The sequence below is a fragment of the Podarcis cretensis genome (genome assembly GCF_951804945.1).
Source record: "Podarcis cretensis genome assembly, chromosome: 3".
NCBI lineage: Eukaryota > Metazoa > Chordata > Lepidosauria > Squamata > Lacertidae > Podarcis > Podarcis cretensis.
In genome coordinates, this window is record NC_137172.1 from 47,560,251 (window position 1) to 47,574,789 (window position 14,539).

The following is a 14,539-nucleotide window of genomic DNA, read 5'->3' on the forward strand; positions in this document are numbered from 1 at the left end:
TTTTGTTGCTATAATTTGTAGTGTGCTTGTGCTGATGATTTTATTTTTAATGTTAAAGTTCTGATAGTTCATAATTGGATTGTTCTGCAAGACCATGTTTTGTCTTACGGTCCTTCCAGCTCTCATTTGGCTCTCCAGCTGTGTTGCCTGTTGAATTGTGGGACCTTTCCAAGCCCCACAGCTGCACAGACTACTCCACAGAGAGAATGCTCCTCCATCCTGCAACCAAATAAATTGGATCTGTGTATATCTTCATAAGCCTGCCTCTTGCCAGGCTCTGAGCCTCCCAATTCCTCTCAGGCAGGCTTGTGTAATATTAATAATAATAATAATAATAATCAACTGCAGAAAATAAGTGTTGAGCTAGGAGACGGGATGCTAACAGCCAGTCATGTAAATTTCATATCCACTTAATGTAGATTAGGTGTACTTGTGGCTGATTTTCTTCCCAGGCTGGTTGACATTTTACTCCAGGCCACACAGCGACTTTAAATCTCTTAGCAGACAGTACCAGTCAAATATGGATCTGGACTCTTCATGATGCCATTTTTATTGACAACCTTTAGTACACAGTTGGATAGACAGACAGATAGAACAGAGTTTGTGTTGTAGTCACCTCATATGTAATTATATTCACCATTTTGGCCTCAGTTCTGAACAGTCTGTTATTTAAAAAAGAAAGAGAAAGCTTTGATCTTCTGAATGCATCAGAGCACTTTTCCCCCAAAGCAAAAGAAACCATAACATGCATTTTGAACCTATATGGTTTAATTGTTCATTCATCAATCTGTGTTTGAGCTTAGCAGCCCCTGGGGCCAGGATAGTAGATCATTATCTGCTATTTCCTGTTGCTTTAGACCTGGTCATTGTCCAAGGAAAACTATGCACTTACATTTCTCAGAATTGTTCCAAACTTAAATCTACTCTCCAACATTATTAGGCACTCAAAGTCCAATTTTCTTTTTTCGGTTTGCTAAGATCAACTGTTAGTTTTTAAAGTCTGATTACTTTAAAAAATATGTTTTCTTTTGGCAGCTCTACAGTTTAACACATTTTCCCCCCTTAGTAAACTTTTCTTTTCATAAACTTGGGCAGTTTCATTTTATTTTAAACACCCTCATGCCAAGAAGCCCTAAAACTGTGTTACGGTTCTGTGGTTCTACCATGAGAGGCATTAGGAGAGCCAAGGATGGCTAATGGATAGAGAAGCCTGGTAATAAAAACCCATTTTCTGGTAGCAGCAACTTCATACACAGGGAGAGGAGTACAATAATATTTTGTGGCTGGATCTCCCAAGGCAGCACAGGACAAACACAGAGCTTTGCATACAACATTTGTAAGCAGTTTTTGTGGCACCTTCTTGCTAAATTTTGACTTAACATAAGAATAGAGTAGTGCAGAAAAATGAAATGAAATATAGCTGTTTTTATAAAATGGAGATACCTGGAAGATGGGCTTTTTCCTGAGAAAGGGCACCGAGTGTTACAGTTTCAGCTAAATAATGACAGGTGGAGGACGAAGCATTCCAAAACTGTTTTGCTGGCATTTTTGTTATTTTTATACTTCCATACTACAAGAATGGCTGTTCCCATCATTCTTGGAGCATCTCACTCCTGTCACCTCAAGATTTTCGCAAGATGACACCATGAGAGCTTTAAGCCCCTAGTATTTATCCTGCCACTGTTGCTGAGCTCAAACTTCTTTGCTCCATTTCCACTGTCTGGTCTGCTTTCCTGTCACCATTTTTGCACATTACAGAATGTCAGAATGCCTTGATTCAGGACAGAGCAGCGCTTGGTGTGGTCATCGCATGATGGCATTACTGTAAGCTGCATCTTTTTTGCAAGCAATAATCATACAGAAAAAAACGAAAGCAGGATCACAGTAGATTTTGGTTTTAGCAAGGTTCCTATCCAGCTCACCAAATGTAGAATTTCTCCTATATTTCAAATCTATAAAACATTTAGATTCTTAAAACTATTAGATATCTGTCATATATACACCAATGGATTTGGCATTCATGAGCTATTTTTATGCAATTTTTCCCTGTTCTCAGTGGACAGTTTTCCGCTAGTTACAAAGAACTTTGGAATGGAACACTATTGCTTTTCTGTATTAACAGAGCAATCTGAAAATGTTTTTTTTTAATTATAAAATTATTTATAATTAATAATTTATTATTATTAAAATTATAAAATTATTTTCAGCTTGAGAACTGTGACCCATTGTTTTAGGAAAGCAAGCTTAATCAAAGGAAACCACACAACAAGTGCCTTATTGGCTGGTCTCCATACTCTAAATTAGCATCCATTTGGTTTTACAAATTTAGGATGGCCATGCATGATATATTGTGAGACATTTTTTACTTCCCACTGCTTTGACCTATTGATAGAATCAATATTTTATGGGGTATTTAAGGATGAGGGTGGGGATATAATGTTTCCCATCTGTAATTGCTCTACTTTACTTTATAAGAAAGGTGCTTTGTCTTCATATTATTTATATGACTCTTTCTAAACTTACAGCATAAAAATAATGGTAGTGTACAATAAAATAAAACACCCTAAAATCATAAGATGTAGAATAAGTTACCAACAAATTGCAGAACAGATTACCAAGCACAGAACAAATTACAATCACATTAACTGTCTAAAAATGCTTGATGAAGCAAACTTTTTCAGCAGTTGATGAAATGTAAAAAATTGTAGGTGCCTGTCTGATTTCCGTAGGAAAAGTGAAAACACTGGTTCCACTGAAAGCCATGATCTGCATGGAAACTAAATGTACTGTATTTTTCGCCCCATAGGGCGCACCGCCCCATAGGGTGCACCTAGTTTTTTTTGGGGGGGAAATAAAGGGGGAAAATTATTTCCCCCCAGGTGCGGGGCTGGCGCAGGGGAAGCCCGAGCTTCCCCCAACCCCAGCCCCGAGAACAGCCTGCTATCCGCAAGCCTGCTATCCAGCCTTGCGGAGAGCTGCGCGAAGCCCGGGCGCGCTCTTCAGCGTGCCCCAGGCTTCGGAATGCAGGCAGCTCTGCGCAGCCATCGGGAGCCAGGCGCAACTTCGCGCCGGTCTCCGGGGGGTTGCACAGAGCTTCCTGAAGCCTATATTCACCCCATAGGACGCACACACATTTCCCCTTCATTTTTGGAGGGGAAAAAGTGCGTCCTATAGGGCGAAAAATACTGTATATGTGAAAGCTGTAAGACAGATAGTCCTTTCCAGATGATAATAGTGATCTGCCTGGTGTGTAAAGGGCAATATGGCCCTTAGGTGACCTAGCCTTGGACTGTTTGGGGCTATATATACTAACAGTACTTCTCTGCACTTATCTCAGAAAGTGTACTGGCAACCAGTTCAGAGCTTTCAGGACCAGTATAAGATCGCAGGGGGTTGGACTAGGTGACCCTTGTTGTTCCTTCCAACCCCACGCTTCTATGCTGATACAAAGCTACTCCAGCCGAAAGCCAGGCTGCAGCATTCTGCAATAACTGCAGTTTCCAAATCAGTATCAAGGGTAAACCCACATAGAGCGCTTTGCAGTAGTTCACTGTAGACGTTACCAAGGCCTGCACAACTATGGCCAAAGTTATTTCTCTCCAGGAACAGCCACAGCTGCTGCACCTGCCCAAGCTAAGCTTTAATTGGGAATTGGCTGACACTGCATAACATGGGGTGCTGACATGAGGTAGGGCCTTCTGGACAGAGATGTGGTTGTTTTATTCAGGCCTTTGGCTAGAGGAGGGGAGTTTTACAGCCCAACCCCTGGCTGGCTGCTGCATTGCATTTTATTGCCATATTGTTGTTGTTATTATGTACTGTATTGATTCTGGCCATTGTTTCAATTATTCTTAGCCACCCTGCGCTCCTGTTGGAGAAAAGGCAAATGGGTGACGGTGATAATAATAACTTTGATGGTGGATTTGTTTCCACAAATGAGAACAGTGATTGAGATGTTTTAGATGAATGGCAGTATATTTCAGGATTCTCTTTCCCCTTTTCACCCAGATTTGGAAAGCCCTGAAGGAATAGCACTGGATCACCTTGGGCGCACCATCTTCTGGACAGATTCTCAGCTCGATAGGATAGAGGTAGCAAAGTTAGATGGTAGCCAGCGCCGAGTGCTGTTTGACACTGACCTTGTGAACCCCAGAGCCATCGTAGCAGATCCTATGAGAGGGTAGGTAAACTACAGTACTTAGGAACATGCTGGTGTTCTTAGAACATACTTGCTGATAGCTCAGTTAATTTCAGTGTCCGTTGTCCAATTATTTCCACATGCTGCTATTAAAATATTTTAAGGCTAATTTCCGGGAGAGAAATGCCCATTTAAAGTGGTTTATAATCAAAAACAAGAAAAGTTGGAAAAGAAACCAATGAAATTTAGAAGTTAAAATGGCAACTCAGTAACTTTCATTTTTTTTTCTTTTTTAACAGAGCTGCTTCGCATAATTTACTTATACTTCTCCCCTCCCCCTTGTTAACCAAGGTGCTTTTTTTTCTTGACACCCTACTTGCGTAAGCGGCATGATTCTTTTTATTTGTATATGCAGAAATCTTTATTGGACAGACTGGAACAGAGAGGCTCCGAAAATCGAAGCCTCATACATGGATGGCACAAACAGAAGGATTCTTGTTAAAGAAGATTTGGGGCTACCAAATGGGCTGACATTTGACACTTACTCTTCATTGCTGTGCTGGGTAGATGCAGGTAAAGCCTTATCCATAATGCACTATGAACTATAAATTTATGAATCACTGACTCTCAAATCTTCTTCTAACAGATGCATACAAAATGAATGCATAATTACTTCAACTTTCTGTTAGTCACATACATCAAAATGGTTGTTGACTGATTACTATTTTTTTGCATATTGTCCTTCTGGAGGCCATAGGCATATTGAGTAGGAAGGATGGCAGTAAGAACTTTGTTGGGTTAAGTAAACGCATTGTACAGCATGTGCTTTGAAGGCACAAGACTCCAGGTTCAATCTTTGGCATGTCCACCTAAGGCTGGGAAATAATCCTATCTGAAGCCCTGGAGAGCGACCTTTTCGTAGTGTAGACAAAACTGAGTTACATGACCAACAATCTGATTCTGTATAAGGAAGTCTTTTTTGTACTGAAGAATGTATGAGGCTACTTTTTGCATCAAGCATGAGGAGGCTGCGATTGAGACAAAACCAAGATTTTTATTGTGGACCTTGTGTGACCCATGTCAAATACCAGTAAAGGGGAAGAAAGACTATACTTAACCCAAATGATTGCTGGGAAGAGATGTCAACAAATTATTGGATGGATGAGCTTAGAAGCCACCATAATTCTGAACATACTGGTTTTCTTGCGTCATTGTGCTTTTTCTCTTACAAAAGAACTATTTTTGTCACAGACAAAGACCAAATTGTTTTGTTGCATGCAGGCACCAAAAGGGTCGAATGTATGGATCCCAATCAACTCGGTCGGCGAAAAATCCTCGAAGGACTCCAGTATCCATTCAGCATTACAAGCTATGGGAAGAATTTGTTTTACACAGACTGGAGAAGGTATGATAGTCTTGTGTGAAAGTTATTCACTTGTATTTTATATTCCACACACACATATGCCCACTTTGGCCTCACAGAAGCTGTATTTGTCCTTTTGGCAATCTGTGAGTTTTTTCTCCAGGCGAACAACTGAAGCAGGTTTTCCTAAGGAGGATGCTTTTGTGTTAAGTGTTTATTCTGAACATGGTGAATGGGATTTGGAAGGTAATGTTCCTGCCTTGTGGAAGTACTTTATCTAATGTGTAAAGCAGAAGCTGGTTATTTGAAGCCTTTTTCCTTCCTGCTCAATATGCAGATGTTGAAACTTAATATAAAGCTTCTACTGTAAATATTAGCTATGGTATGTGGAGGGTTGAAGATTTAGATCTTTGAGGGTCAGTCTGTGCAAAAACATGTTTGAAAACAAAAGCTGGGAGTGAACACTTCAAAACTTTAGCAAGAGATTGGCTTCAATGCAGCAGTGTGTGTGTGTGTGTGTGTGTGTGTGTGTGTGTGTGTGTAGTGGTAGCATCTGTGCAAGTGTTCACCCTAAGGCTGAAAGTTTCATCCAGTAGCTAGGCATGTGTGGGAGCAGCCCCAGTCAGAATTGTTGGCAATAGCACCCGTCATCTGTGTGCAGGGAGAGAGGGAAGCAGAAGGCTGGACCGAGCCCTACTTTGTACTCTTCAAAACAGATTATTGAACTTTTCACCTTGGGAAAATTCATGCATGTAGCACCTATTTGTGTGCAGGATCTTGCTTGGGATACTTTCATGTGCACACGTCTGTGACTTGATTTAGATAACAGTCCACATGTTTTTCACAGTTTTGAGAAGAATCCAGAGGATCCTTTAGTTCAGAGGATCTGGTTTCTGTTGTAAGTCCGGGATCCCATACTCTCCCATATTGTCAAGGGTGTGCTTCTACATTAGGAGACATTGAATATACCGTAGCCATGCAAACATAGATTTGGATCTAAATACTTCTTTCATTAATTGAAACTCCTTCTGTGCACAGAATAGAACCCTTGGATCTCAGCTGCTGTATCCTCAAAACTAACATGGTTTCAGGGTCCCCCCCAAATGGAGAAAGGGCTTTAATATTCTGTATCCGAAGGCTCCCCCCCCCTTTTTTTTGTTGCTGTGGAGCTTTCACTGTAAAAACCCACTCTTTAGCACTCAGTCAGAGCAAACAGCAATTTGGGTTTTCTGCGGATTTGCTTTAAAGATTCAGCTTTAAAATGTGGGGTTTTTTTCTGGAGAAAGCTTCCAAGCAACAAAAAAGGTCACCCTGAGATGGAGCTTTAAAGCGCAGACCATATCTGGAAGGACTGGAGGAAAGGTAAGTGTGGACAAGCCCTAACCCAGGCATAGGCAAACTCGGCCCTCCAGATGTTTTGGGACTACAACTCCCATCATCCCTAGCTAACAGGACCAGTGGTAAGGGATGATGGGAATTGTAGTCCCAAAACATCTGGAGGGCCGAGTTTGCCTATGCCTGCCCTAACCCTTGATGGTAACAGCAGTTTCTTCCTTGCAGCCTCATCATTTCTTCTCACTATTTAAAAAAATGTTTCACTTTTTTCTGTTCCTTAGAGATGCTGTGGTAACAGTTGACCGTACCACCTCACAGGAGACTGACAACTTCCAGCCTCATAAACGCACTCGTCTTTATGGAATAACTACAGCCTTGGCTCAGTGTCCGCAAGGTAATTGCAGGATTTTTTTTTTCATTTATAAGTTACTATGGAATCTGGGACGCGGGTGGCGCTGTGGGTTAAACCACAGAGCCTAGGACTTGCCGATCAGAAGGTCGACGGTTCGAATCTCCATGACGGGGTGAGCTTCCGTTGCTCGGTCCCTGCTCCTGCCCACCTAGCAGTTCGAAAGCACGTCAAAGTGCAATTGGATAAATAGGTACCGCTCCGGCAGGAAGGTAAACAGCGTTTTCGTGCGCTGCTCTGGTTCATCAGAAGTGGCTTAGTCATGCTGGCCATAAGACCCAGAAGGTGTACGCCAGCTCCCTTGGCCAATAAAGCAAGATGAGCGCTGCAACCCCAGTCGGTCACGACTGGACCTAATGGTCAGAGGTCCCTTTACCTTTACCTTATGGAATCTGAATATAATACGCCAATAAAATATTAAGCTGATCAAGCATATATTCAACAATGGATCAAGGGATTGCTTTTGCCTTCCCCCCTTTCTTTTAATTGAATAATTTAGAAAAGCTTAATACTAGCAGAGCTCCATTTGTTTCCTTGACACTTGAATTTGCAGCAGAGGAGAGTGAAATATCCCTTGTACTAAGGTGCTTTTCCTGATGTACAAAAACATTTTAAGTGTTGTTGACTGTATTAATTAGGCTTTGTTCTGTAATTGGATCTTGAGAAACACTGCGACTGTCTCCAGTTGCCCATCTTGTCATTTCACTTGTTTAACTAAGATGTTAGAATTTTTTTCAGATCCATGTGCGAAGCTTTCAGTTAAATAAACAAACAGTTGCATGTCCCAAATGTGCTCTGTGGAGCTGAAAAACATTGCAGAGATGGTATTTTTGTTCAAAGGAAAACTCCTGGCTTTGTTAGGTTCACAAGCATATTGTGTTCAAGAGCGGAGTCCTAGCTGCTTAGTTTATTGTTTCTGGACAAGCAGAATTGGTTAGTGCTTGAAGTTAAATTTCAAGCTTTGTGCCAAGTGTAGACTTTTAAGATGCAAAGTGGAACTGACACCTTTCTAAGAAAATGCAGCCTGTGCATAACATCACAGGATCATCAAAGGGCTAATCTCTAGCTGTGGGCATACTTCATGGGAGTGCATCATAAGCATTTTATTATTTTCTCTCTCTTTTTTTGAGGGGGGAATACTTAAGTGTTTTGCACAAACAATTTTGTCTGTTTTCACTGCCCTCGATATTTCTGTCCCTTCTGCTACTTTGATGATTTCCTTTCTTCCTGGGCTACACTTCTGAGATTTATTATCCAAGAGCAGTTGTTGTGTAATCAGTTTTTTTTTATTTTTGCAAACCAACTTGAAATTGTTGATGAAAGGCACTATATAAGTGTTTTAAACAAATATTAAGCAAATTCAGCTCTGTTACAGTGATGCCACTTCACTGCTAACATCCTTATGGCCCCTATTCCCCAAGTTTGCTGAGAAGAATTCTTGGACACTGTAAAAGTTGAGAGATCCCCACTGTCCGTGAGGAAGAGTCCAAGGTATACATGTTTTCTAATCCCACTTTAGTGAAAAGTCTGACCTGTACCTTCATTGTCCTCCTTTTTGGAATATTTCTCATGTTTAAAGGATGTTTAAAGGATGTTCAGAACTGATGCTAATCAGCAGCCAATGAACTGAAACAGAAAAATAGAGCTATATCATCTTTAATATAATGGGCTATTTTGCATGTTATGCTAAACCATAGTTTAGTATTGTATGCATGAACTATGCCAAACTTGGGTTTCTGTGTGGCCCTGTCTCTCTCTTTGCAAACCTGAGGAGGGAATCAGAATTCCGCTCTGTTTCCAAGCACAATTCAAAGTGTTGCTGCTGACCTTTAAAGCCCTAAACGGCCTCGGTCCAGTATACCTGAAGGAGTGTCTCCACCCCCATCGTTCAGCCCAGACACTGAGGTCCAGCTCCGAGGGCCTTCTAGCGGTTCCCTCACTGCGAGAAGTGAAGCTACAGGGAACCAGACAGAGGGCCTTCTTGGTAGTGGTTCTCGCCCTGTGGAATGCCCTTCCATCAAATGTCAAGGAAATAAACAACTATAGGACTTTTAGAAGAGATCTGAAGGCAGCCCTGTTTAGGGCAGCTTTTAATGTTTGATATTTTATCACTTTGTTGTTGTTGTTGTTGTTGTTGTTGTTGTTGTTGTTATCATCCAGCTTTAGGATTTCTGGTTACTTCAAACTCTTAGTTAGTTTGAAAAATCCAAGATCAAAAAAATAGTATTTGATCCTGGCTTTTTCTCTGGCATCCACCAAGGCAATGGTGGGGTGGGTGGGTAGAAGCTTACAGTCCAGGCTTTTCGCAGTTTGTGGATATTAACTAGCTCATAGCTGAGGGTGATCAAACCAGGTCAGTGTTTGCTTTCCTCTAATGCTATTCTCTTCTGCTGTGTTTTTATTCCTTTGCTATAGGACATAACTATTGTTCGGTGAACAATGGCGGTTGTACTCATTTATGCCTGGCTACTCCCGGGGGTCGTTCTTGCCGGTGTCCAGACAATACCATTGGAGTGGATTGCATAGAAAGAAACTGAGAGATGCAGCCTGAAAGGCATTGAGGCAGCTGCCACTTTTTGGAAATATGCTGTCAACAACTAGTTAAAAGGCCAGTTACATTCAAGTAAAGATCCTAAAGCTACGATCTCCATGCTGCCTACAGCTAGAAACTACAAAGCACACATGTTATAACAACAGTGGCTACATTATGGAATGCTGGCATCTTTGCAACCTCCCCGCCCCCCCCTTTTTTTAAAAAAAAGACAAGCCTAGTGATCAGCACTTGTTAGGTAGAATCTCTTAGTCCTATTGTTGTAAAGCTGTAGTATGGGGTGTTCAAAAGCACAAGAGGTCAGGATCTCAAACACCCATGATCACTTGGCATGTAAGAGTATTCTGACCGTATATTTACAAATTAGCTTTCAATAAGGTCGCCCTTAGTGCAGCTGACTTGTAAGCACCTAAATATTGGGGCAGAAAAGCCCAGGAATGAGTAGGTTGAAGTGGTTGAAATAAGGGAGATATTTTCAATAAGAACCAACAACTTAAGTGAAGGGGGCCCCATATTAAGTAGGCTCTTATTCCTCCTCCCCTACTGATTTTAAGCACTGTCAATACAGTGTGCGGGATTCACCTAATGCCTCCCCATCAGTGGAAGCCCTTCACAAGGGCTTCCGCATGTGCAACAGGGGTCCACCCTGCTTCATCTGTGAACACTACACATGTCCCTTAAAAAGGCTTTTTGAGGGATTTGGGAGAACCCCCATAACAACACCCTGAGGGAGGGAAGGGTGGGTTGTACAAATGAAACGCTTGCTATGCAACATTGAATTCCACCCAGTATTATCATTATGCTTCACAAAATAGAAACAAAGCAATTTAGTACTAGAAATTGTTTGCTAGTCTGTCTTGATATCACTTTAGTGGTTATTCAGCTTTTCACTGTATATGTGACTTATTGACCACTTATACTGGCCGTGTTCCTCTGATTTCAAGAGGTTCATTAGGGTAAAATGCCACTGAATGCCTCTGCCCATTTTGAATGGGCTTCTACAAAACAGCATGAATTTAAACTAAGTAATGTGATGTTTCAGATAGATCCTGTCAAATATTTTTCATTTGCTTTTTTAAAAAAATCCATTTCTTTTGACACTTCCTTATTTCATAAGTCTGATAGTGGTCCATTTCCTTTTTTTTTTTTGTAGTTTCAGATGTACCTTACTTTAACACATGCCATGAGCAATGAGGGTGGTGAAACAAGCAGATAGCCAAAATATTGTCAGTAACATTGACTTTCCTGGCTATACAGGAAAAAAATAGGGCCAAGGTACATGTTTGTTGCTTGCAAGCAAAATCGTTAGCAATGGAATGTGCAAAGCAGGGTGTAGGCTAATGGCTGATAAGCATTTCCTAATTCTTCTGCTAAGGCATTTTTCAGAAGCCTTGTTTTTGCTGGTAAAGACATCCGCAGTACATCCAGCAAACAAAATGCATAGTGATCACAACTTGCTTCTAAAATCTATCTTTAGAATGCTGCAATTCAATTTTTAAAAAGAATCTTTAGATCCCAGATGACTTTACTTGCCAGGCTACACCATTATTAAAGCAGAGCTATTTTTGAGCCTTCAGCTCTCTGACAACCTTCTTCATTTTATATTTATCATTAAAATATCAAATGCTACATTAATTTTTTAATTTTTTGTATAACTCTTATATATCTATAATGTGTTTAATTCTAACCTCTATTAGACATGTCTGCAAACTGTAAATACCAAAAAATTGAGCTCAACCAAACCAAAGGTGCTGTTAATAACTTTTCTTCCAGTTATTTCATTTTCAGGTGACAACGGAAAAAGTTTACATGCTGTACAGCTAATCACATCACTGCCAATAAAAAAGTATGTGGTTTTTTGTAAAAAAGAAAAAAAGTTTTTATCCTTGCAGTATAACACAGTGCTTTAATATTTTTATATAAAAAGTTTTTAGACATACTTTGCCACCCTATCTGTATCTGTTTGCATGCAGATTTGCTTTCTGACTTAATAATACTTTTATTACACAGCATACACAAGGAAGTTCCATACATTACTACCAGTCTAGCAAATTATTTATATGCAGAGCTCCTGATAAAGTCCATGAGCTGCTCACTGAGCATGCAGAATCTATTTGTCTGTGTATGTAAGCAGAAGAACTATTTGCAGCAGTCTCTAGGTTTGTTCAGGGACGTGGGTGGCGCTGTAGTCTAAACCACTGAGCCTCTTGGGCTTGCCAGTCAGATGGTCAGCGGTTTGAATCCCTGCGATGGGCTGAGCTCCCGTTGCTCAGTCACAGCTCCTGTCAACCTAGTAGTTTGAAAGCATGCCAGTGCAAGTAGATAAATAGGTACCACTCCGGCGGGAAGGTAAATGGCATTTTCGTGTGCTGCTCTGGTTTCGTTGTTCCGTTGCGCCAGAAGTGCAGAAGTTTAGTCATGCTGGCCACATGACCCGGAAAGCTGTCTATGAACAAACGCCGGCTCCCTCGGCCTGTAAAGCAAGATGAGCGCCGCAACCCCAGAGTCGTCTGCGACTGGACTTAACTGTCAGGCGTCCTTTACCTTTTTTTAAAACCTAGGTCTGTTCAAGGTAATGTACATGCTATGTCAAAGGGAATTCTGTATCACCCTAGTTCTGCAACAGACTATAAAATTATGGAGCCCCCTATAGAAACAAAGTTGTTGAGATCCATGTGCCAGTCCTGACAAAAGCTGTCCCCTATTAGATGACAGCTGAGAGAGAGATTTCTAAGAGAGGGAGCGAGCAGAAAATGTGATGCTGTCATGAAGGCACAATAGATGGTTACAAAAGTTGTTTACCTAGTACTAGTTCCAGCATAGTGTCTTTTTAAAGTGCATCAAGGAAGAGGAAATTCCTGTGCCATTTGTGGACTATGCAGACCTTCATACATGATTGTGCTCTGTACAGTTTTGAGGCCCCTTTGTCTGCTGCCCCTTGGGTGTAAATCCATTAGGTAAGGTCACTACCGTCTTATGGTGATCGCAACACGTACCCATTTTTATAAGCCTGTGGAAGGTAGAGTCCACTTGACTTGCAGTGTAGTTTGCAAAGACTAGTTGCTCATATTAAAAACATAACAAAGAAGCCTCATGAGATAAGAGGTCACAAACCTCAACCACTAATGTGACAGAGAAGGCTAGTTCATTACTACCATGTCTTAGGGGATCATTCTAAGTGAGGGATGACTTATGCCTGATGGCTTACGTTACTGTAGTAGTGTAGAAACAATTTCTACTAGAAACATCCAATATTCTAGCAATATCTAAGAAGTAATTCATCTACTGTTTTATAGGCTTATAGAAATGACACAGGGCAGGACCGTGGTGTTGTAACACTTGCATCTTTTGACGATGTATGAATTAGGCCTGAGAGCTCTAGACTGGTGTTCAGCACAGCTCACAATTTTACACTTTTAAGTCCCAGCAATCTAGGGCTTGAACACATTCTGAAAAGCCTCCTTCCAGGCAAGTTCCTCCTTGCTTACACAGATCTGCAGGATAGATGTTGTTCCATGGCCTGCCCTTAACAGCTATGAAGAATACGAGGTCACGGGGGTGTACCTTTCCTGCACAAGCATCAATATCTATGCTTACAATATCAGCTGTTGTTTCCAAAACTAATCAAAGCCTAGCTGTTCAGGGAAGTGAAGGTATTTAGATTTGAGCTTTTGCCATTTGCTGTTGTCTATGAGAATATTCTTCTGCCTGTATTTCATGTGTATTTACATTTTTTTAAAAAAAAACAACCCACAACATTTCTTGACATTTTTTATACTTTGTTTTTAGTATGTTGCATGGTGCTTCGTCTGTCACTTAGGCAACTGAGAGTGCAGCATAGAACTGTATGAATAAATAAATGCTGGCATTTTTGCAGCCTGCTACAGGCAACTATGACATTGCAAATGCTTAGCACCAAAGCCTCCTCAAATCCCACAAGCAAAGCAAATGATAGCCTGCAGTAAGCTCCATGTTGGTATTTGGTATGTCTCGGATTTCAGAATGATTGAAAATTACCCCCAGAAGAAACGGAATAATCTAAATTGCTGTGAAACTGTTTGGACTGGCACTCTCCCATGCACTGGGGAAATACTAAGCAATAAATGTTAACGGTGCTGTATTAGGTTTTTCGGCCTGCGATTTATTATCTTCGTGGAATGCATTCCTCGGATACTGCTGCCACATCAAGGGAGCCTGGAAAGTCACAACATCCTCTAAGGGAGTGTTCCAAGTTGGAAAGCTGCTTGTTCGACATTTCTCTGATTACACAATTTTGTCACAATACATTGAATGTTAACTCAGTGGAATATAATTAAGAATGACAGGAGATTATTAGAGGATAAGAGGATAAATGGCCCCTCAGTGACAGTGTCACACTTCATCAATTTGATCTAGGGTTCGACATGGCCTAATTCTAAGTGCAGCACTTCATGGTATATTGCTGTGGCCTAGATCTTGTTGCAGTAGAGAAACACGTCAAATGTTTGAAGAGGAGCTTGCTAAATTCCAGCCTTATAATGCAGTAATGATGACATTGCCACTTTATATGGGTATACCCATTTGAACTAATACTTTACTGTTCCCAATCAAATAACTCAGGCCGTGCCAGAACAACAACATCTAAAGCCAGTTTTAAGCAGGGCTGTCCATTGTGGGCTGGCTTTCTCAATGGATTCTGCAAGTTCTGGTTTGCTAGGATTTTAGGAGTTCCTGTGTTTTGGAGTGGGTTTGGTGGTGATTATT

The 14,539-nt window shown here is 41.0% G+C and overlaps 1 protein-coding gene across 1 annotated transcript in view; it reads left to right on the plus strand.

The window, feature by feature from the left end:
• The window catches only part of NID1 (nidogen 1), a 52,423-nt gene extending 38,504 nt beyond the window's left edge, over positions 1 to 13,919 (plus strand). Inside the window, exons 16-20 of the mRNA XM_079971807.1 lie at positions 4,009 to 4,180; positions 4,554 to 4,711; positions 5,420 to 5,543; positions 7,118 to 7,230; positions 9,661 to 13,919. Coding sequence (XP_079827933.1) covers positions 4,009 to 4,180; positions 4,554 to 4,711; positions 5,420 to 5,543; positions 7,118 to 7,230; positions 9,661 to 9,782 — 689 coding nt within the window. The 3' untranslated portion in view covers positions 9,783 to 13,919. The remainder of the gene's footprint in view (positions 1 to 4,008; positions 4,181 to 4,553; positions 4,712 to 5,419; positions 5,544 to 7,117; positions 7,231 to 9,660) is intronic.
• The last annotated feature ends 620 nt before the right edge of the window (positions 13,920 to 14,539 follow it).